The following is a 25,051-nucleotide window of genomic DNA, read 5'->3' on the forward strand; positions in this document are numbered from 1 at the left end:
GAAAATACACAGATATTTATTATTTCAAAGATTGTGAAATTTGCAGGATCGTGTACAAAGAAAATGGAACGGAATTTCATGACTTCCATTTATCTAAAAAAAAGGTATGCGCCGACATTCTTCTTTAATTGGAAATGTATTGAATTATGGAAGCAACGTGCAGTCAAAATGCCGCTGTAAAAGAGAATGAACAGATTTGTCAGCCATGTTGGTCACTTTAATGCCAAAATCCAAATAAAACTTTGTTTTTTATTTTAAAGAAACCTATTTAATATAAGAACAATAAAATCTAGCGGCGAGTTTGTGCGTATCCTCCCGTACCTCCCACCACGCCAGATCAGCGTTTCTCTTTCTCCCTCTGCCTCACTGTGCTGTCAGCTCAGGGTGTGAGCAGAACAAAGTTAATGTGTGGAGACACCTGACAAGCCTGCTGGCCTTTAGGGCTCAGCCTAATCACTCTGGACCCAAACCCATCGGGAATTAAACCTGCAAAACCAAACAGTCACTGTGGGAGCTGGTTGGCATCTGCTGGAACTGCTCACACGGCTGAAAGCGCGTTCTGAGCAGCATGGAAATACCATGTTTAAAAAGTCTCGGGTTGATTTATATGCAAGCCTGCAGAGCAAATAATCAGATGGGAGGAGGACAGGAGAGGCAACAACGTTGAGCAGTGCTGTATGAATTGATGGTTCTTGGTGATGCATCATGGGAAACTTCTACACCGTCACCGGTTGCGCTTCCGTTTAATCTCGTCAAGCGACTACCAGGGCAGGAAAGACACCTGCTTTGGTGGAAAGCGGACGAGGGAAGAGGAAGAATCTTGTTCAACAAAGTGCCTTACATTTCACATTTGGTGCGTTTGCTCTTTCTTATCGACCTTTCCTACTCCTGCAATTCATCAAAATCTGTTGATGGAAACTCCTGCTGTCACTCTCTCCCCTAATTCTATGCAAGGCATTAATTAAAAAATAGCTATGACAAATCTGAGAGAGTACTGGAGACATGCCCGTATTCACTTGTTATTGTATTAATAATGTCCAGAAAATTATAGTCCCGTATGACCAGAAGGAGTCGTATGACAACAAAGGATATTTGGCAGCGAGAGGCCAAGAGTCAGGCTGAAGATGTCGCCGTAATGTGTTTGAACTAACATTAAAGCTTCTTTTCACCATTCAGAGTACAGTAGTGCATTAACTTTAAAATTAATGGGGATTTTCCAGTGTTTAAAGTACAGTAGCTTGTTAACTCCGGTATCTGTTAAGCCACGCACGGCCCCTCTCTTCTGTCTCTCTCCAGATGCCCTCATTAATTTTAGATTGCCTCTAAATGAGTCTCCTTCATCGTGGCCGAGGTTTGCTAAATTAGATTCATTTATATTTAAATTGTGAAACAGGCGTGGTTAATGAGAGAATCGTTATTTTTGGGGTTATTTCAGATGGGCTGATAGTTGGGCAGCTCAGTGCTGGGTGCACTAAAGCCACCAGGAGGCCCAGAGGAAGAGGGAACGCTTTCAGACAGAAACTAGTTTCAGTGAGTAAATTAATTGTAAATTAATTGTGAGAGTAGGAGCGTAACAGGGGCAGATGAAGGGTTGTTTTTTTTGTTTTTTTTGAAGAGCGAATACACAAATTGACACTGCTAGTCAACACCTTAAACGTAATGCCCTCAAAACTATTGTGTGGCTTTCAACACATCGGCGTAGTTTTCAGCACCGCATGTGCCAAAAAACCCATTATGAGACACACCGGTTGACTTAGCAGGTGCCTGTGCTGGCACATGACACGCCGACAAAGCAGCGGGACGCCTCTCGACCTAAACTGCTAAAACTGGGTGTTGAAAATGTCACGACTTAGAAGAGGGAGCGTTAGGAGAAACAACACAGCTTCCTCTCCTGTCCCCAGGAACCCATCCATCCATCCATCCATCCCTCTCATAAAAAACACAAATCACACAGCACTTTACAGCTGTAGGTTTCCTTACAAGGCTCCTTACAGCTCTCGGCGTCCTATAGCAACCCCCAGTTTTCTACCCGGCAGGAATTTGACTGTTAGGAATCTAAGTGCCAGGCGTTTAAAACCTGAGGAATGCTATTGTTCTGGTCACAGCTGCAGTAGCTCTAGCCGGGCTACTGCTGCCCCTGCGACTGCGAGCGAGTGTGTGTGTGTGCGTCCGCGTGTGTGTGTGTGCGTGTGTGTGTGTAAGAAGGGGAGGAGGAGGAAGGGGGGCAGGAGGAGTCGAAGGTGTGAAAAAGCCAACTTTATGTGTTTCCAGTGCTCTGCTGTGGTCTCGTGACAAAGCAGCACATAGTTGACAGCAGGTTGACACATTCCTCATGGAGAGACAGTTACGCCACTCGCTCCACCTTCCCCTCGTTCACCAAACGCCATATATTCTGCTTTGATATGTCTTTTTTTTTAAATAAGGTAACGTGCAGAACACGTATGTTTAAAACAAGTACGTGCACCCACACACCTGCCATTTGTTTGTATTTCAATCGCAAAAGTACGAACGAAACATGATTAAGTGTCTCCAAGAATTTGATTTGAACCTAACTTTCTTTTGCCTTTTCATGTTTTTAATGTTACAAAAAAGCACCAATCTACATGTTCTGATATCAGCCGTCGACGAAAACGAGACAAATTTGACCACATCACGCGTGTTGGCTTCAGTTTAGTTTCATGAAACATGACAACATTTTTATTTTTTGCCTCTAAAATGCTGAATGTTGCTGACCTGCTCGTCAAACCACAACCGAGCAGAAGGGTTGGGGTTGGCTATTTCTGTTGCAAACTGCACCGTGAAGAAGAGAGGGATCATGGGAGTTGTTGTCTTCATTGTTACACATCCGCCTCAAGTACTTATCGTGTTCACAAACAAGATAATGCATCAAAAATATATTATATTTATCAAGTTTTTCCCGCTCACACAACCATGTGAATTTTTTTCCATCAATGCCGACGGAACACTGTTCAATGCGGCTGCTTGAATTTATGAGCAGAGGACGTTAACTTCATTGTTTTCTTTTGTCTCCGATTCGGCGTATTCTTGTCCTTGAAAACACAATTTGGCACAAACAAAAAATTAAGAAGTAACTCCGTTTCCAGGTCAGCTTCTGCTGACTTTCTTCCGCGCGGCATATTCTCTTAAACTTTCCTCTCATCTACGGTCTTTCATCTTCCTCTCATCTTCTCTCTGAACTGTCTCTGCCTGGTTCAAGGTCAAGAGCTCAGCAGAAGTCACTGCTCTGTTTTAAGTGGTGAGGAGCCAAACTAAGAAAGTCTGGATTTTCCATCTTAATGGTGATTTGTTCACCAGAGAGGAGAACAGCAGAAGAGGAGTGGTGAAGCTCCTCTCACCCTCACTCCGTCTCTCTCTCTCTCTCTCTCTCTCCCCTTCTTTCCTTCTTTCTAGTAATTACCATCCAGCTGCTTGGAGGAACAATGCTTGGCATTCTTCCAGACGGCTGACTTCATACACTCTGTGCCACGCTCAATTTGGAGCGCAGCGGAAGCTGGGCATGACTGGCACCCTCCAGGGCATTACTGTGTCTCTCTATGGGACCCACTGTGTGTGTGTGTGTGTGTGTGTGTGTGTGTGTGTGTGTGCGCGTGTGAGGGTGGGTGGGTGGCTGTTAGTGTGTTTTTCTGTACCGTAAAGCTACCGGTTCTCATTTGCCATCCGGTTGGTGCGTTGTCCCGGTCTCGTCATCGTGTCTTCTCTCTCCTGCTGTGTCACTGGATGAGCAAAACAAAAAGAAAAAAAATTAGTTTGATTTTAAGAAATTTTGACGGAATCATTCAGAACGCTTACATGGTTTCAGAAAAGCTCCATTAATTGTGTTAGCCTGACTTGAACTGGACTCGACACAGGTCTAAAGAGGTTAGTCCCACTGAAACGGTGCTGTTTCAATTCAGACTAACACACACGGATGGAAGACGTTCTCCGCATGTTCCAAAAGACCCACTAGGGAATTTAACCAGGGAGTCACACACTCAATGGATGTTTCACCATTTTGGGGGCTACAGCAAAATTAACGCATTAGAGGAGACAAACACCATTCTTCCTAAGCTTCAGGAATGAGCTGCTCTTCTTTACGTTTTGAATTTATGTCCATCGTTCCACAGGAACGCTGGAACTGGAGGAAAGTCTGATTGTGACTGGCAGTGAAGGAGAACTTCCTGTTTCAGCGGTGGATGTTCTTCCTTCTCGTATACTGGGACTGTGACAGCTGTCCAATTAAATGTCTTAATCCACCTCTAACTATTTCCTGATTGCATCACTGCATTCAAACCAATTCAATGATTTTATCAACTCTATAGTGATGTATTTTTATTAGCATACATTTTTTGTCTGCACTTCTCAAGAGAATCGCTGAGTGGAAGGAGTGATAGTGAAGGAGTGATAGTGGAGGAGTGATATTGGAGGAGTGATAGTGGAGGAGTAAGAGTGGAGGAGTGACAGCGGAGAAGTGACAGTGGAGAAGTGATAGTGGAGGAGTGACATTGGTGGAGTGATAGTGGAGGAGTGATATTGGAGAAGTGACAGTGGAGGCATGATAGTAGAGGAGTAACAGTGGAGGAGTGACAGCGGAGAAGTGACAGTGGAGAAGTGATAGTGGAGGAGTGACATTGGTGGAGTGATAGTGGAGGAGTAACAGTGGAGGAGTGACAGTGGAGGAGTGATATTGGAGGAGTGATATTGGTGGAGTGATATTGGAGGAGTGACAGTGGAGGAGTTACAGTGGAGGAGTGATATTGGAGGAGTGATAGTGGAGGAGTGACAGTGGAGGAGTAATATTGGTGGAGTGATATTGGAGGAGTGACAGTGGAGGAGTGACAGTGGAGGAGTGATATTGGAGGAGTGATAGTGGAGGCATGATAGTGGAGGAGTAACAGTGGAGGAGTGACAGCGGAGAAGTGATAGTGGAGGAGTGACATTGGTGGAGTGATAGTGGAGGAGTAAGAGTGGAGGAGTGACAGCGGAGAAGTGACAGTGGAGGAGTGACATTGGTGGAGTGATAGTGGAGGAGTGATATTGGAGAAGTGACAGTGGAGGCATGATAGTAGAGGAGTAACAGTGGAGGAGTGACAGCGGAGAAGTGACAGTGGAGAAGTGATAGTGGAGGAGTGACATTGGTGGAGTGATAGTGGAGGAGTAACAGTGGAGGAGTGACAGTGGAGGAGTGATATTGGAGGAGTGATATTGGTGGAGTGATATTGGAGGAGTGACAGTGGAGGAGTTACAGTGGAGGAGTGATATTGGAGGAGTGATAGTGGAGGAGTGACAGTGGAGGAGTAATATTGGTGGAGTGATATTGGAGGAGTGACAGTGGAGGAGTGACAGTGGAGGAGTGATATTGGAGGAGTGATAGTGGAGGCATGATAGTGGAGGAGTAACAGTGGAGGAGTGACAGCGGAGAAGTGATAGTGGAGGAGTGACATTGGTGGAGTGATAGTGGAGGAGTAACAGTGGAGGAGTGACAGTGGAGGAGTGATATTGGAGGAGGGATAGTGGAGGAGTAACAGTGGAGGAGTGACAGTGGAGGAGTGATATTGGTGGAGTGATATTGGAGGAGTGACAGTGGAGGAGTGACAGTGGAGGAGTGATAGTGGAGGAGTGACAGTGGAGGAGTGATATTGGTGGAGTGATATTGGAGGAGTGACAGTGGAGGAGTGATAGTGGAGGAGTGACAGTGGAGGAGTGATATTGGAGGAGTGATAGTGGAGGAGTAACAGTGGATGAGTGACAGTGGAGGAGTGATACTGGAGGAGTGATAGTGGAGGAGTGACAGTGGAGGAGTGATATTGGTGGAGTGATATTGGAGGAGTGACAGTGGAGGAGTGACAGTGGAGGAGTTCAGGCTGCTGAACTCTACTTGCTACTGTAACACAGAAAGCGCAGCAACAAGTTGAAACAAATCAATGTTGTAACAAATCTACAACAATTAGCCCTTTGAAAATGAGAACTCCCTCGTTATATGGCTCAAAGACAGATATTGTTGCCCCTGAACACACACACACACACACACACACACACACACTGATTGCGGCTTTAACACCACCAACATCTTTTAATATGCCGTGTATACAGGATGTGTACATCCAAAACTCTGTGCAGTCATTGCGCAAACACACACACACACACACACACACACACACACACACACACACACACACACACACAGTGCTTTTCCTCACTCCAAACTTGACTGAATAGGGCGCAGTACGACCCAGCTCTTCCTCCTCCAGCACAATGAAGACCTGTTTGGTCCAGTATGCCCAGTTACTCCAATCCCCCAAAAAAGCAACACAAACAAACATGCAGACACGCTGTCAAGCAAGCGCGCACGCACGCACACACGCACACACACACACACACACACACACACACACACACGAGCAGACCCAGTCTGGCTCTTGTATTTTGGACAGAAGGGCATTTAAAGAGCAGAGACAAACAGCAACAGTTACTGACTGTTGTGTAAAAAGTCTCTGTTGAACAGGGAGGTTACATAAAAACAGAAAGCCTTACAGTTCTTCCAGAAGGTCACAGCAGCCAGCTGACATGCTGAGATTTGACACGACTTCATGAGATGACACTCATGATAGAGCTTCATTAAGACAATAAGTCCAAAGTCTTCTCTGTTTGTTTCTGTTCGGAGGGAGGGCTTCATCTGCCTTTGAGTGGCCAGTTTAAATCTATTTTTAATGAAGTTTAGTCACACTCGCTCTTCCAAAAAAACAAAAACAAAGCAAAAAATTTTGAGAAAAAGAGCATTTATTTGTTTGATGCAAGTCACCCGGTATAGTTTGACCTGACCAGCTGTGGCTGCTCTTGAGATAATCATTTTGGAGACGTCAAGATGTCCCCGGTATCAGCGAGTTCTGTTTAAATCACAAAATCCAATTAAAAGAATATTCAAAGTCTGAAAGTCGAACTGCGACAAACCCATTCGGAAGTCTAAATATGATTTGTTTTTTCTTTTTCAAAGCAACTTTTTGCAACAATTTTAGTTTCAACATCGCATGGATGGGGCGTGAATGACAGTGAGGAGCTGCCTCTTTAATTCCCCCTCTGAGCTCTGCAGGTCTGCTTCTAGTGGTCTGAGCTGACCAGGGATGAGGGGTCAGATGGGGGTCGCCCATCTAGAAGGTCGCAGGGAGAGAGGAGGACTTCTTAATAGGAGCAAATACGTTTGTCTGTTCACAGTTTACATGACGCAGACACAAACAAAAAAAAATCAAAATATCACCAGGATTCACTGGTTGATTTGATTACATCAAATAAAAACAGTTTTTTTCTAGTCATTGTTAGTTTTCTTTACAGTAATACACACACAGCTGCTTTAGTATCGTCAGCTTACACGTCTTGAGAGGACTAGGGCTTTTTGTTCTTCCGTCATCGGGTCATCAAACTCGATCAACTTCTCACTCGTATGATAGAAGTACATTTGTCAGGCGGTGTTGTAGCAGGAGGCTAATTATACTGTAGCTCTGAATGGGACAAATACGAGGCTCATTTGAACACCGGATCAGTTACAAACCTGAATGCTACACTGCTCCATGTGGAAAGAGCAAAAGTTTGAGGCTGCATCAGAAACGTGTGAGCGTCGTCTCACTTTCCCATCTCCTCAGCCCCTGATAGAATCGTTCCCCTCAACGCGCTCATCCCATCATCCATACCCCTGATCAACTCATCTCCACCTCCACACAGTTGCTGCACATTCTTATGAATATCCAGCACAGTCCTGTAACAGTAATGTCATTCCCCATTTGCAAGGCGTGCAGCTGAGGCTGGCGCAGCGTGGCAGAGGGCCAGGCCAAAGCAAACAGAGGTGTGTTTCTGATTTGACTGCTCACCCGTTGCTGTTACGGAGTTAATACTGAGGACCGGCGCAGGGTCAACCAAAAGGCTTTTTTAGGAACTCGTTGATGGCCTTCACGACGGCACTGACATTTGTGTTGGTTTTACTTTTATTCTATAAAAAAGTATTGGTAACTAAGTATTTAGCAGCTGGTTGAGCTTCCCGCAGTGTAAAGACACACAGAGGCAAGTTTCACTTCACTAAAAGCTGCCTGGTAAGTTTCTGATATTTAGGGTGAGTTTTAGTTTCATAGCACAACTTAAAACATTGATTTAAGTGTGTGTGTGTCTATTATACACATCACTGTTGATGTTTACCTATTTTATAACTTATTGTTAAATTTGCACTCAACAACCTCGTCAACACTCTTGCACGTGTGTTCATTTGTGTGTGGGGTGAGCATTTGAGAGTGTTTGTGTGTATGTGTGTGTGTGTGTATGTGTTAATGGTAACCGGCCCCAAGCCGAGGCCCCCCACAGTGTCCAGAGGGATTGTGGGTAGTTGGGAGAGGGTTTTGGATTCTGGCTTTGTTTGTCCCTGTGTGCTGACATCACCGTGCTGATGGCACCAAATCCCCTGTTCTCCTGCACACAGCACTTTCTATACAAAACACCAACACAAACACGCATGCACACACACACACACACACACACACACACACACACACACACACACACACACACACACAGCAAGTAATGCCAACTTGGCCAAAAAAAACCCTGCTCTCTCCTTTTAACACACACACATGCAGGCATCAATGTATGCATGTGTACGTTAACTCCACACACACACACACACACACACACACACACACACACACACACACGGGGGAAATGCCTCGTATTTATCCCATTCAGAGCTATAATTAGCCTCCTGCTACAACACCGCTTGACAAATGTACTTCTGTAATACGGGTGAGAAGTTGATCAAGTTTGATGACCCGATGACGGACGAACAAAAAGTGTGTTGAACTGATTCTTCACCTTCATGACATCATGACCACCTGCCACCTGCAGACATGTTAGACACACATTTAGAGTTCCAGTTCAAATCATGCTTTTTTTTTTTGAAAAACACTAAGCAGTTCGCTGCCTTTTCTTTCTTTTTTTTCCATGCATGTCAGCCATTAAACTGATTGTAGCCCCACACAGCCTATTTGCTCATAAGCTCAGCTATCTGACTGAGTCTTTACATAGGCTGGTTAAACATTAAACAGCAGCCTTTCTCTTCCCTCCAGTGCCGTCTTTGGTATGTATGGAGCTCAGGGCAGGACTCAGAGGTAATCAGGTTGACGACACTTCCTCTGAAGCCCGGGGGAAATGGCTGGCTTCTCCCTCTCTCTCACCGCTGCATTAGCTACATGTATTTCTTACATCGTGAGCTGAGGTCTGTTTGACTGTCACTGAGGCATTAGCAGGGATTTAGACTGAAAACAGCTCATGAGAGGCTGCTTTGTTAAAGGTGTGTAGCATGAAATACTATCCAGGAAATGAGTTGTAGATCCATTAAAACTGAAAGATGCCAAAAAAAAAAAGCCGTACAGTGGACACGATCACGTCTCTGGCAGCGATTCCATCTTCCGTCACCGTGAATTGTGAGGTAAACTGCAAAAATCCACATCCTTGTGACAAAGTAATCCACCCAGAACAAGTGTTTGCATGCAGGTGATCCACGCAACACCTTGCCAGGTGATGTCAGAGCCCTGGCACCCCGGCCCGTCCGCCGACTGCCCCTTTTCAGGTAAAGCCAAGGCTGTGTTGTGTTTGTCCTACAGAGCTGATCTGGTCTTGCAACATCAGTACTCACATTAAGAAACTTCTCTGGAATGAAAATAAGCACAGAGTCAACAATGTGACTCATGCTTTTAGTTTACGGTTCTAAGCTGCTGCTGCCGTGACGTTACAATGATTAAAACTTGTGATATTCAAAGAGATGCGTGTTACTGTGTGGAGATTCTCCTTTATCTCCTGGGACGTTGAAGAACCCAGCAGCAGGCAGGTCCACGCAGACACCCAGGATCACCACGGGGCTGCTTGATGTCAATCAAACTGCACTCACATGGGTCAAGAGCAGGTTAACCTGTCACAGTCCTGCGATCCGCCCAACGGGGAAAAGTGCGAGCCACTACAAAGTCACAACCTATGAGGTGGAGTATGATATCAAGGCCAGCAGACAGGAAATGCAGCTACGTGGGAGGCTGACACCAGGATGGAGGTTCTCTGACTACAATTTGCTCCGCTTCAGTCGCCGTTGTTTCAAGTCCACAAATACACTCAACGCAGCGGCAGAGAGGCTCCACTACCAACAAATGTTTGTGGCACAAACACACCAGCACACAAGCTCACAATGGGCACATGTGTAGACCCACAAATATGAACCAGCCTTTACTCTCAGCAGTGGTTGTGTTGTGTCCCCCCCCCCCCCCCCGTGCTGCCACAGCTTAAAGAGAGTTTACTGTATATTGTCTTTACCAAACACAGACACGCTGTGGCACGTGTACAGATGAAAAAAAAGGACTGCACAAAACCATACAAATGCGTACAACACACACACACACACACACACACACACACACACACACACACACACAGATGCTCTAAGGACCCAGAAAAGTGGTCGGGATGGACCCAGCTCTCACAGCCACTCAAAGCCAATCAAAGCTGATGATAGCTCAGACATTTACACCATCTATCGTCTGCCTCGCGCTCACACACACACACACACACACACACACACACACACACACACACACACACACAGGTATGTTGCTCAAATCATGCTCAAAAGGATGAATTCAGTTCTACTAAAGGAATAATCATCTTTTTTTTTAGTTTTCCAGCTGTCTCTGATAGGTGCGGCGAGAACGACAAAGAGCTCGACAGGAGGGGAGCTCGATTGATTTAACAGGAGAACGAGCGGCGCTTTCCTCCGTGATCAGTCAGAAATGACAAACATTCTAGGGAACGCAAACCTGGGTCTGTTCCTCGGTGGTTTCTGACAAACCAAACTGCTGATACTTCATAAACTCATAAAATTTCTCTACAGGCTTTTCAAAGCCCCACTATCAGATTTAGGGATCGAGTTCTGGCTACGAGGTGTCACATGACAGTGTCTGTGCTTTGTGTGATGCTCTTGTTGGTCCCTTTACACAGACGTTGAGTTAGCGCTGTGGCTACTACCAGCCTAACACCCGGGCGGGGGGGGGGGGGGGGGGGGGTTGCTCCCATTCAACTCAGTTTACAGAGTTGCAATTTGGAAGCGCAGTGTAATATTCTGGCCTAGAACAAGCCGGACCTCACAGTCTCAGTGTCTGGAAAAAGCTGGAAACGCTATCTTCTTCTTTGTGTCTTCATCGGGGGACAACACGCGTCGTTTTCCTGTAGCAAATAACTTTTCCATAAACTTTTAATCACCACGCAGAGAACACTGCCCATCCAGCAAATACTGCTTCTGAACTTCTCCCTCTCTCCTCTCACTCTCTCTTTTTCTCTTTCGTGAACACACACACACGCACACACACACAAAACAGAGGGTCCTGTCAGGGCTAACTAAGCGGAGTGGCGGGCAGGGCAGCATTTGGATTGGCTGGACAGAGGTTGCCGGGGGTTACGGTGGATTTGGTGGACCACCTGCTGAGACTCAGCCGCCAACTGACTGAAAACATTTACATCAGAAACCACCCAGAATAGAGACGGAAAGAGAGAAAGAGAGAGAAGACAAGAGGAAGTTCTGAAATGCACTTTCTGCATTTTTTTTTCATGGAAACGCATCACCAAGAACATCGCTTGGTGATGCGTTTCCTTTTCCTGCCGCCTGAGAAATGAAAGAGCAGCGGTGTGGTCTGATTCATGGTAAACATATAACCTTTTGGATTTAATGCTCATCTCACTGAAAAGGACTGAGACCTGTGTGACTTTGTCATGTTTTGTAATGCAAACAGGTTTTAGTAGCCTGCACTTCCACAGGGATGAGTTTAATTTTGCACCGTTGCAGCTCATTGTGTTTTAATAACATTCAGAGTTTGGGGGGCTGCACCTGCAGTGGCAGTGTGGGGGCAGTGGAGGGCTGCTGTATCTGCTCATAGTGCAGCGGTTGTCTTGCTAAGACTGTGCAAGGTGTCCATGTGAGTTCACACACAGCCAGAGTTGTTTCAGTGCACGAGGAGAGTCAAGGCAACCACAAAGTTTCATTCACAACAACACAAAAAGTGTAGTGACCGTTGGATCTGGACTGGGCCAGAACTGGTGTTGTTCAGGCGTCCGCAGAGCACCGGTCCACTGCCAGCTGTGTGTCCTATACTTCCTGGAAATATCTCAGCAGGGTTATAACTATGAGCTCCCAGGCCCAAGGATTTGGGTTCACTGGGTTCATTCACCAGTTTTTTTGTTTTTGTTTGTTTTTTTGTATATGTAGTTTCAGGGTTGAGACACATCCAGTTTTAATGAATTTAATTAAACCTGACAATTCTTAATTATCTTGACCATTTCCTTTTTCAGCCGAGCTCATACTGAAAAACGAGCTTGGGAATATTAGAAAACAAAACTGTCCCAAGGGTTAGGTGTGTGCGGCCGTGACAGTACAACAGGCATGACTCATTCGAGTTCACGTGGTTCCTCTGAAACCACCTTCAGCTGAGAACTGAACCGAACATCCATTAGTGCTGCTTTTATTATTTTATTATTCCCCTCAACCGGCCAAAGCAGAAGGCCGTCCCCACTGATCCTGGATCTGCTCGACGCTCCTGCCAGTTAAAAGGAAGGTTTTCGTCGCCGCTGTTGCAGGATGTGCTTGCTGATGGAGAACTCACTGAAGGAGTGGACCTGCTGGACCGGCTCTACTTGAAAAGTGTCATGTGATTTGAAACCATAAAAATAAAAATAAGTTGACTTGACTTTTTTAAGTTTCAAATACTTTTTCCCCTCATGCTTTTTTTAGAAAAGTAAACCAAACAGTCAGGTTGTTTCTGCAGTAAAGGAGGTGAAGTGACCTCTCGCGACTGCACTGATTAATTTCACATTTATCTCCTAATGGGTGCTACCTTGACTTAGAAAACAAACACACAAAAAAAAACGCTTCCCGAGCAAAACCTGTACAAAACAAAAGAAAAATGACTTTACTTTATAAATCTTTGGTTTTAGGTTTCAGCTCCTCTGCATTTACACAGTTTACCAAATTGTGGCATAACAGAATCTGTCTCAGCTGATTCTTAGTTCCAGCTCGTTGGCGTTTCTCCACCAAAATCAGTTCTACAACACAGAAATAACTCGCAACTTGTGGATTTACTGCGTATTGAAGTATTGCTATTGAATAAAGGCACCTGCCATTCACCGACGGTGTTGGTGTAATTCAATCAGCGGCACAAAAACCTCCATGCCCTCGTTTCTGTCCAGTTTCCAAACGTACAGTGGAAACTTTGACAGGCCTCCAAATATGAAAATGAGCAGCAGCCACTCAGCTGCTCATCGTCACACCGAAGAAAACAGGAGAACTCGACTGTGATCACTCCAACAAAGACTGATTCACCGGCAGCTATCGCTCATAATCAGCTTCATTACAGCCCCAGACATTGAAAAAGGTCCCGGTATCACAAATGTTTTAGATGTAGGGATTTGCAGTGGCCCTTGCCCCTCCAGAACTACCCCCCCCTCGCCCCCCCATCCCCTCATGTATAAGGGCCCAGGCCCATATGGGGGTCCCCTCAACACCCCTACTCTCTCAGGCCCTGTGTGTGTGTGTGTGTGTGTGTGTGTGTGTGTGTTGGGGGTGGGTGGGGTGGGGTAACTCTGACCCGCAAACTGACCTCCTCAAACTTCAAACTGAATACTTCTGGCAGTTACCACGACGACAGAGCTCTCCAAGCCTTATCCTACTTACTGAGACGAGACGAGGAGAGCAGCAGCGAGAGAGTAAAGAGGGAGAACGGTGTGGACATCATGGGGGAGAGAGAGGGAGGGGGGAGAGAGGGACGGAGGGAGGGCAGCCAGGCAGAAAGCGAGAGTTGCTGCTGTTGCATCTCTGTGTTTTTCATGAGTAGACAGTTTACTGGGAGATTATTCACAGTCTGGTATTTAGCCTTATTAGGCCAGTGCTCCCAATACAACGCTCCCCTCCCATCATCCACGGCCACACTGAGGCCTTTTTTGTTTGTTGGTCGTTATATATTCAGCAATTTCCCTCTCTCTCCATACCGTAAATATTTATTCAATTCACAATCTGCTGTTAGCTTCCAAGAGAGTTAAAGTGTGAAGAGCGATTTTCAGTCATGCGGTTTCAGAGCTTCTAAGGCTTGGATGGACTAAAAAGTGACCCGGTTGAATCATCATCATGAAAACTGAACAACTATATGAGAAAATATCTGGTTCATTGTCTCCCCCCCCCCCCCCTCCCTCCAAAAAAAATCAAACATGCAAGAGAGAGTCAATCAAGTACTCAAAGTTTAGGAGAGAAAAGCAATAATCCATCCAAGGAGCCTTTCAGGAGGAAACATCCAATACAGAGATTAGATTGGACTTCAAATTCCGTCACGCTGCATCTCAAGATTATTCTCACAGTTTGGATTCCCTCCATGGAACGACCAAACATGACCTCTGACCTACTACAGTATGGATGTAATCACCTGGTTCGCTCTGGGTTCACAATCAAGACTAAACGACAGAAAATGCTGTTTTAATTTGTTCAGTTGCTGCTGATTCCCAACCCCTTAATTACAAATGCTTCTTGTGAGGAAACAACACTTCGGTTTCAGCAAAAACAACCAGGAAAAAAACAACAACAACCCTACAACAAAACCAAAAACACTGTCAAAGTTAGACTTGGTTGTCATGGAAACATTCCACGGTCTCGTGTTGTGCTACGTACAATAACGTCTGGTTTCACACTCAGTCAGGTACGAATCCTCTTCTCATTTGCTGTTTAATTCTGGTCGGCAAACTGCTTTGAGGTGAATACTGGCGGGCCTCACCGAGTCACATCGCTGCTTGTGAGTAAGCTAGAAGACCGAATGTCAATTCTCTACAAAAAACAAAGCCACAATTAGCAGCACGCAACTGGGAATCGAACCAGCGTCTCCTGCTACAAAGTCACTCGGTATATTTACATACTGTTGGCAAACGCATTCATCCAACCGAAATAGTTGTGTTTACAGTCAGACTAAATCACCTGGATAACGTGGTGATACCGGGGAGCGAACAAAGAGGCGTCACCGTGGTGGACGCTACGCCGAAAACAACGCATTACAGGACCAAAAACCAGATTAGATCCATTAGATCGGATTGATATCTGATCCTGTCTTTGTCTAGCGAGGATGTCTGAATGCGTCCTTTGTTAGCACAACCATGAGTGGACGAAATAACCCTCCCTAGCTCGTCTCTTCGCCAGCAGCCTGCTGTGCTCCCGCCATCCACCTGCGGCAGCAGACTTTGCAGCTCTATAACAACTGCTTCCTAATTTGTCTCTGGTGAGGGTCGTAGCACAACATGTGCCGTTATTATTCATTTGCTAAAATGGCCGATTCATCATTTTCAGAGAGGACAGTGGCATCTGGAGTGACTTCTACGCTGCAGCTTTTGCTGGCAGTTGTGAGCCCTTTGAATTTGCCCGTGCTTTTCTGTGCACCTCTGACGGGCTCCATAGTAACCCCATTCAAGGATAACGAGTATTGCAGCAATTACAGCCATGATAAAATCACACAAGCAACACGATTACTTGGAAATAAAGTTAAAATAAGCATTGAAAAAACAACTGGTGGCCACTAAGAGTTAAAAAAAAACAGTCCCATGTTCCTTCACAGTTGTTTCCACAGTTGTGTGCACACTTCAGCGTGATGTCAATGACGCCATCAGTTCACTTATCAATACCTTTCTAATGTTTGTTAGATCTTCTGCAGATCTTTATTGTCCCTTGTTATTTTGTTCTCGCCAACAATTTTGAGCTCTTTACGGTCGCTGTGAACTGCTCGCTACATGGCGTTTTATGGTTAATGACTTCCTTCAAGTGTCCCTGCATGCTGCTAAATGTCCTGAAGCCCCACAGCCAGAGGGTCATTCCTGCTCAGCGCTTGTCCACAACACAGCAACCGAGTGTGTGCGTGTCCATGTAAATGTCTGACGGCATGAGTGAGCCTCCAGAGGAGCAGCTCAGAGAGATTTGATGCGAGGCGACTCAAAATCAATAGCGCTCATGTTTGTGTCCCCAGGCTTGCTGTCACTCACCAGTCCAGAGACTGAGGTGATGGATACGTCGCCTCTGCTTTAATCTGAGCCGGACAGCCTCACCTGTCTGGTTCCCAAGGCCACAAAATGAGCCAAAAAAACAAAACAAAAAACAACAACTCAGAGTATCAGGACAGTTGGCAGCAGTTAACCTTGCCAAATGTCCCAGAAATTTTGGCTCACCATGCGCATTCCTCAAAGATGAAAAGGTGACAGCAGAGAGTCCAGTCCAGCTCAGACATGGACTCTCCTCATATCCTTCCCTCTCTGTTTTGGTTCTGACCTGTCCCGCAGTGTCCCGTCATGATCAGACTCTCTCTAGTTCTGGTCATTCCTGTTTCCCGTCTCCAGTAAATGACCATATGTTAGATTAATGCTTTGGTGTTTTATGTGTTGACGGCTGTGTGGCTCCAAGCCTGGACGATGAATTAAAATCTCAAACTTGTTGTAAGCGTGCAGAGCTTCATTTCCCGGAACTCCCGCTGGACTGAAGAAATCTGATTGGATCACCTGAAAACGTTAGCATCTGTCAGCAAGGAACCGATTTCTACGGTGTTCCAGCAATGATGAATCGACACCAGTCCTTGTTTTATCTCGTGTAGCAGTTTCAGGTTTTTTTTTTTTTTATTCATTCATATTTTATAGCAATTTTTTAATTTTCTCCCAGCACTAGTCTTTCATCGGGTATTATTTATTTGCCCCGCATTGCAGTTCTCGACGCGGTCTGTTCTGGCTTTTATTCACTATATTTGTTTTGTAAAGCAAAAGCAGGCTTTGCATACATGAATTACTGTTTTGTTTTAACAATTTTAATATAATCTAAAGGGGAAAATGCTATCTGAACACTTATATTTTCTTGTTTTGGCCATGATTCCTACATTGCAATATAATTTTAATGACAAAGTTCATGACTCAATTCTGAAGATGCAAAAATATGTTGGATGGAGATTACTGAGCCGCCGGGACATCCCTGGACTGAATTTCTCAGTAGGACTTCCCTCTGTTGACTCAAGTTAATCTAAAACCTAAACAGGGTGATCTGAAGTGTGTCCTGTGGGGTCGCAGTTGGACGGGCGACGATGCTCACATTAAGGGGGGGGGGCTGTGAACATCAACTGCAGGCTGTCAGGGCCAGCAGTCCCCGGGTCCTCCCTCGGGGCTGCGTCGCACGTTTGAGCTCCGTCAGTTGGTAAATCGGTAAATGATCCTGGCTGTCATTTAATCAATATGAACAGGCAGCAGCTGTCACACATCATCGCCTCCCCTGGGGGTCATTGTCAAGACGCAACATGACAAAATATGGTTATGTGTGTGTGTGTGTGTGTGTTCTCATGTTTTATTCTATTAGACTGTCACGAAGCTTTACTGAAACATGCAGGCCAGTTGAGGGATTTGATCTGTTTGTGTGGTCAAAGCTAAATTAGCACTTGTAAAAAGGATTTATTGTTTAATTTCCAGTCGCTGATCAAAAGATGATGAGCGAGGTAATCAGGTCATCACTTGAGGACGGATGAATCGGGAAAATTAGCTTCGGCTTCTTCTTCCCTGGAATGATAATGAAATACATCACCAGGGGAAGTTAAGATCAGCTCACATTTCATTGACTCACTGAACAAATAAATGCATGAATGAGACACAAGTCCAGTTAATATTTAAGCTTAACAGAACTCTGTTCATCTGAGCTTCGACGTCACGTTAAAAGCGAGTCCGATGTCTTATATCACCGAGGAAATGTCGGTGTTCAAAATTTTCTTGCACCGATTCAGGAACGAATGACAGGAAAGGTTTCAGGACGTTATAATCCTGCGGGGGGTATTCCTCTCCTCTTTCTTCCTCTCTTTTCTTTCTCTCCTTCCTCCCCTGACGTGAGACAGTGAAATCTCATCCAGCCACTCTGACTGCCCTTATAGCCAGCAGGGAGGGACATGTCATTTCACTTGTGTGTGTGTGTGTGTGTGTGTGTGTGAGTGTGTCCCTCACTGTGCAACACACAATGACGAGAGCAGAGGGAGGAGGCAGGTGAGGGGGGTGACAGGGCTCTGATCTCTCAGATAGGGCGATAGCCACCTGATTCAAATGGCTCGCTTGTTCCCGGCAGTCACTTGATCGGCGTGTGAACTGACTCCTCTCTTATTTACAATCAGATGCTACTATACTGACCTGCCCAACCCAGGCCAGGCCAGACTTCTCCCTCTCTCTCTCCCTCTCTCTCTCTGCCCTATATTTGCCGTGTCGCTCTCTCCCACACCCATACAGGTGTACTCCCTCGCTGTGATGGAAACTTCCAGAGAACCGGCTAGTTACGCCAGGGCTAGTTAGCTTAGCTGCTCTCTGCAAACATCTGATACTGTGCAGTAATCCAACCTATCCCCACTTCAGGAAAAACCTAAATGTCACCCTCCTGGATAAAGTCTTTCCTAGGAAATTTCATCCGGTACACAGGGTGCAATGTTTTTATAAATCTGGCAGGTAGAAAATAAGAGTCAGGCTGAAGTCAACTGAAGGGAAATTGAGCCAAGAGATTCTCAGAGGGAGGACACGCTGTAAAAACACGGCCTCGTGTTTCTGCTCAGAAATTCTCATTACATTTCACACAAGACAGAGCCAAGACAGTTATTTATTTAGCACCAAACAACCCAAGCCCTCTAATGAAGAGCAGGTCTAGAACCATAAGAAGGATGGGAGCAGGTAGGAGCCTTCTGCATCCTCTACACTCCAGAAACAAAAGCAAACTCTTGTCAGCTTCATTCGTCTGAGTTCTGGTCCTGAAATCTCACTGCACTTGATACAAGACACAATTACTCAACATGCAGCATTAAGGTTTCTTATTTCACGAAAGAGCTGCTTCAAAAATCTCAACCGGGGGATTTTTTTTTTCCTCCTGCTGATCCAAGATTGTTTTCTTGAAAGAGCTCCTTTGGCACTTGTAACGGTAACCGTCGTGAGATTTTTTTTGTTTCACTAGAAATTGGACAAATGTACTTGGTGAGACTTTGTTTTTGCTGTGCAGTGACAGGAGAATTATTGTGAGAAATTGTTTTCAATAGGCACATTTTACTGGCAAACCCTGCGTCTGACTGTAGGGAACGCTTGCAGGGATATAACCATCTTGTGTAATCTAATTTAATCTAATCTCCGAGGTGTTTCAATGTTTTGTGTGTGCTCTTAAGCTAGGAGACATTTTTCAACCAAGACTGAGCTCCACAGATTTGTAGGCGGGATTCTCCTCAGACTCCACAGGAATTTTGGTTGAGTTTAAGGGGACAAATAATCAATTTTTAAAAAATAAAGGTTCTTACTGTCTGGGTGAGGGAGAAACAACGTCAGTGTACTGCATCTGCCTGTCTGCCTGTAACTGTCCAGTCTGATTATCTCTCCCAGTTGGCCCCGAGGGGACACCCATACTGAAAGAGGCCACTCTTCCATTCAACAACAGCTTCTGTCAGAGAGTCGGAGAGGGAGAGAGGGAGACCTCAGAGTCACCAGCTCCGGAGTAGCCTGATAGTGACTGATGCAATCAATCGAAATCTACACCGCGGCCCACACCATCAACTGGGAACACGTTTTTACACATAATGAAGGAGAGAATATTCCTCTTTGTAATTTAGAAAGACTGAGGCATCTGCGGTTTTCTTCCAAAACTTGAAGTTGCCCCCCCCCCCCCCCCCCCCATTTCTTCAGGGTGGAACGCAGCTGAGAACATGTCAGAGAGTCAGGAGGAACACTGCTTCCCCTGCACGCGTAACTGCTGCTCACACCAGCCGATGTACAGAAATGCAAATGGAAATGGAATTTGTTTTAGATTCCAGCTGGAAGGAGCCTGCCAAATGACAAGAGGTCTTATTATCGGACAACTTTAATTCATCATTGTCGTTTTAGAGATTATGGGAGCCATGAAACTGTTCAGCTTTTATGGGAATCTGAGGTTAAATGGTTGAAAAGAAATAGCTTATTGTTAGCCGTTCCTGCTGGGATGACCCTGGTGTCACATCAGACACGGATACCACAGGGAACATGTGTTTTAGGATTCTTCTGTAGATAATCTATAGATAGGGGGCGCCATGGCTCGGCGGTAGCGTGGCCGTCTAGCAACGATGCGATCGCTGGTTCGATGCTCACTTCTCTCTGTGACCATGTCCAAGTATCCTTGAGCAAGTTACTGAACCCCTAATTGCTCCTGATGGCCCTGTGATGGACTGGCGACCCGCTCAGGGTGAACCCCGCCTCTCATCCAATGGGATAGGCTCCAGCCCCGTCCCCCACAACCCCTATCGGATGAGTGGTATAGCAAATGGACGGATGGATGGATAATCTAAAGGTATTTATTCCCTTTTACCCCGGCAACAGGTGCTTCATATTTAGAGGTTGAGGTCATTTCCTGTTTTTAGCCGAAACAAAAACATCGAACGCCTTTTGAATGAGAAAACAACATCAAATTAAGCTGAGTTTCAGCAACCAACCTCAGTTCTCACTGGGCAACCTGTGTTATTTCATAAAAAAAAAATAAATAAAAAGAATTTAATCTCGTTGCGAAAGGCAATTTATGGAGGAAGCACGCAGCACAGAACGTAAGGAAAGCAGCCGAGGTTTACAGGTCAGATGAATAATTCACCACTGAAAGAGATATGGCATTTCCACACGGAGGAATGTAATCTGGGGTGACGTTCTGTGTGTCAACATGATTTGTTATAACAGCCCAGTCTGTCTGCACTGGAGGCTCTGAATTCACCAGCGTGTGTTTGGTGCTGTGGCCTGTCGCACACAAACACTTGGCAAATGACACTTAGAGGAAAGCTTTCATCCACGGAGCGGCCCGACGATTACGGAAGATACAGGAGAAAGTCAAAACACAAGAGGGAGGAGTTGTCGGGATGCTGAGCTTGGCCTTCATGTATGTAGAGCCTGTGTGTGTGTGTGTGTGTGTGTTTGTGTAGGTTGCTGACATCAACGTAACAGCACTCTCAGCCACAAAGCCTTTGAACAACAGTATCTCAGTGACACTTTGTCATGCAAGCCTACCCTTAAAACACACTGAAGCACGGTCCTGCACGTCTACGCTCAGAAAACACACATTTCCACAGGGAGCTTCTGAGGCGCGCGCCGGTAGGAGCTCCTTCCACGTGCCAGGAAAACCGGCCTTCAACTTCAACCTGAACTGTAAATTTACCAGGCTACAGTCGACACATTTGATTAGAATCTCCCGAAACGGTCTTGATGCCGACTTTGATGTGCAGATGGGTGGAGTGTGATTGGGTTACACCGAACTTTGTAGGTTCGGTTCCATCAGCGCCGGCCGCACGTTTGGAATTTAATAAAATAGGTATCAAGTAAATTATAGAACAAGAATGACGCTTTTGTTGCGAGAAAGGCAAGACAAACATACAGTTGTCATGCTTACCAGGCAGACAGGCTGTGAAAGCAAAATGAAGCCACTGTGTTTTCACGCTATCAACCAATCTGGAATTTAAGCATCAGTTTTATTTCAAAATAAAAGGTGTGAAATGATCTATTTGACCATCCTGACTGTTTTTTTTCTCTCTCTCTTTTTTTTTTTTTTTACCTATTTATAATAATTTGAAACAACCTCTCTTTCATATTTTTTTGAAATGAAAGAATGACTCATTCATCTGTAAAGATGCCTCTGTTCGCAAAAAAAGAAGAAGAAGAAGCAGAAGAAGAAGAAGAAGAAGCTGAAAACCACACATTTCAGCCGCCTTTGAGCCTCTTTTCTCAACATGCATTTCTGGATGTGTCATATTCTAAATTAGGACACCGCCACCCCCTCCTCCTCCTCCCCCTCCCCGTTTAATGTGCGAGTGGAGTTGTTGGTCAACAGTTGGGTTGGGGGGCCAGGGAGAGGGAGGGGAGGCTGCGAACAATGGATGGTGCTGTTGTAAGCTGGAGTCGGTGGAGAGAGAGAGAGTGAGGGGGGGGGGGGCTGATGACAGAGTGAAAGAGGTTAGTGTCTATGCTGGGAATTGAGAGGGGGGGGCTGTGTCTGTTGGCTTGTTAATGATGATTCAGTCCCATCAGCTCAACAGCCTCTCTCTCTCTCTCTCTCTCTCTCTCTCTATCAAAGAATCTCTGAATGCCCACCAGCGGCCCCCCAGACCCGCCATCATGACGTCACCACAATTAGCAGGAAAACAAACATTCCGAGTGTTTTAAAAACAAAATAAAATAAAGTGGGGGAGGGATTTATCAACCAAAAATCATCCCCGCCGCCTTTGGTTGATTCATTTTCTTCTTCTTCTGTGACGAAAATATCCGAGTCTGGGAGTCAAAACGCAACAAGTGTAACGGCGCATCCTGGCTTCTTTTTAGAAAATTATCATCATTATTTATTTATTGCGGGTTTGTTCTACGCGCCCCCTCCTCCCTAAACACCACACCACCACCTCTCCCCCAGCAGACACTTCGTCAACAGTCTCCAAATTTCTGGGACAACAAAAAGAGCAGCGGACCATGATGCGCCACTTTCACTCAGCTGCGGGCCGCTGCCACAGTCACCTGTTGCCGCAACAGCTGAAACTGCGTCAAAAGAACCACTGCGCCTGCCGCAGTTGATCAAAACCTATTCGTTTCATTCCTGGAAAGGCTGAAACAGCCGCCTGTCCCTCCCTCTCCTCTCCTCTCGGTTTTCTCTGGACTTAACAGCCTGAATTTGAGCCGCATTTGTCCTCTTTTGCGCCAGCAGCCAGCGGAGCCCGCAGCCCGCGCGGCCAGCCAAGCGTTTGACGTTATTAAATAATAAAGAGATGCTGATCGGGAGGGGGGGGGGGGGGGGGGGAGGCCAATTAGCGCGCCGTTGCACCGCCATTACGGCTGTATTAACCCCACCAGGAGGGAATGTTGCGTTTTTCATTTTGGAGGATCAATGATGGGCTGCACTGAGTTTTAATAATAAAGTCTGAAGCTTCAATATGATTTTTTTATGGGTGACGGAAGATGGAAGAGAGTTTGGGTTAAATTCAAAAATAAAAAAGTTACTTTATTGGTGGTTTGTTTCCGGCGGGGTGATTTTGCAGTGTGGTTAACCTAAAACCAACTTCAGAATAAATTCAATAAAAGCAACTAAATAAATAAATTATTATTATTAATAATAATAATAACAAAGTTACTTAAAATCAGGGAGTGACAGCAGCTTTGGCATCTAATGAGCTGAGGAGCGATTCTGATGTGAGAGCCCCCACCCCCCCCACCCCCCCCAGCCAGGAGCAGGACAACAGGCCTTAGATTGTTGTTTATCGCCCCCCCCCCCAACTCTCTCTCCCAGTTTGCTAATCTCAAGAAACTGAACAGGAAAAACTTTATTATCCGTAGGCCTCCTGAACGTATCACGCAGCAACAAGTGTGTGGCCAAAAAAAACAAACAAACAAAAAAAACCACGCGTGGTAAAAATGAATGAATGAATAAACAAGTGTGAACTAGGAAGCTCGTGTGACAAAAATAATAATAATAATAATTATAATAAAAGTAAAACAAAAAGTTGAATCAACACAATTAGCAGTCTATTAATAACGACAGAATAACAGGGGAAGTAGTTCAGCTCCCTCTACCTGAGGGTCTCTGGCTCTACATCCAACATAAAACCGGATTAAGTCTCGTCTTCCTTCCCGGTTCTGGTTCCGGTTCCGGAGAAGCTGCCAGCATCAATGGGCAGGAATGATAAACGGAATTAGAGTTGCTGGTGACGTGATGGTGGACGAGAGAAGGAGAGGGGTGGGGTGGGAAGGGGGGGGGGGGGGTCGCAGAGGCCTCGAGCTACGGAGAATGCAGGCCGAGAGCAACGCGAGGTTGATGGCATGCTGGTCTGTGTCAGTGTGTGGTCCTATTCACTGGGACTACGTGTGTGTGTGTGACAGAGAGAGAGAGAGAGAGAGAGAGAGAGAGAGAGAGAGAGAGAGAGAGAGAGAGAGAGAGAGAGAGAGAGAGCGCAACCCCTCCGCACCGCCGGCTTCCCTTCCCTGCACCTGCGCTACATCGGCAGGCTACTGGCTGCCATTCAGTCCGCCACACACACACACACACACACACACACACACACACACACACACACACACGCGCGCGCGCATGCACAGTTTTGCTTTTCGACTGTGTGATAAAACTGGTTGAACTTCTGGTTTTGGAGGCACGGCGATAGAAAAAACAACTTATTTGACGAAATATTGATCATTAATTACAAAACAATAAAAAATAAAAAATACGGGAAGTCGCTAGCCTGATGGATCCGCGCAAAGCAGCGAAGTGAAACTTGATTCGCGTTTCCTTCTGATTATTAGTTAATGATTTTTTTTAATGCGTTTACAAAACAAATTATTAAAAAAATATCAGGCTTTGGCGTTGGGCGACATTTGGGAGGAGGTCTTTAATGAAAGAAGTTTTATTTTGTAGTTACTGACGTCATTGCATTTGTCAACGTCACCGCCTCCCAGGCAGACCACTTGGACTCTTTAGATTATAATAAGATAAACTGATAACCCCCCCCCCCCCGATTATTTTCTTTCTTTTTTTATTTGCAGAAGCTGAAAAAAACTAAATATACTCGAGTAAATCACCAATGGGAACACATTTTAGGGACCAATGGTCCGCTTCACTTCCTTATTGTCCTCAACGAGGTGAAAAAGGAAAGTGGCTCTCGTGGGATTACAGGCCACTAAGCTCGTTTTGTTTGTGTGTGAGTATATTTGCTGGTGTGTGGGGGGGTGTATTTGACCTAATTTTAAAACTAAATGTCAACAACGAATTTTTTTTTTGGGGGGGGGGGGGGGGGGTCGAGCAGCCATCGAGACATTAAATATGTCTGCTACTGGAGCATAATTTGGAATTTTAATCCTTTTTCCTTTCTCCCCTCTCTTATTATTATTATTATTATTATTAATTATTATTATTATTATCTTTTACCTCTCAGAACCTCGTTGTTTACGGATCTACGCCATTTAATTTGAAGAATTTAATTTCGGAATACAGACATTT

At 45.4% G+C, this 25,051-nt stretch overlaps 1 protein-coding gene across 6 annotated transcripts in view; it reads right to left on the minus strand.

Annotated features, from left to right (window-relative positions):
- LOC147249499 (uncharacterized) overlaps positions 1-25,051 on the minus strand; it is a 157,256-nt gene that overhangs the window by 11,631 nt on the left and 120,574 nt on the right. For all 6 annotated transcript variants that reach the window (XR_015119385.1, XR_015119384.1, XR_015119386.1 and 3 more), the window contains one exon: positions 3,651-3,734. Coding sequence is in view for 3 of the 6 variants with exons in the window: in XM_086225525.1 (XP_086081651.1) it covers positions 3,668-3,734 (67 nt within the window). In the remaining 3 variants the exon portion in view is untranslated. The remainder of the gene's footprint in view (positions 1-3,650; positions 3,735-25,051) is intronic.

This window comes from Aulostomus chinensis, chromosome 14 (genome assembly GCF_037954235.1).
Source record: "Aulostomus chinensis isolate RoL2024-O1b breed Wild chromosome 14, RoL_Achi_v1.0, whole genome shotgun sequence".
NCBI lineage: Eukaryota > Metazoa > Chordata > Actinopteri > Syngnathiformes > Aulostomidae > Aulostomus > Aulostomus chinensis.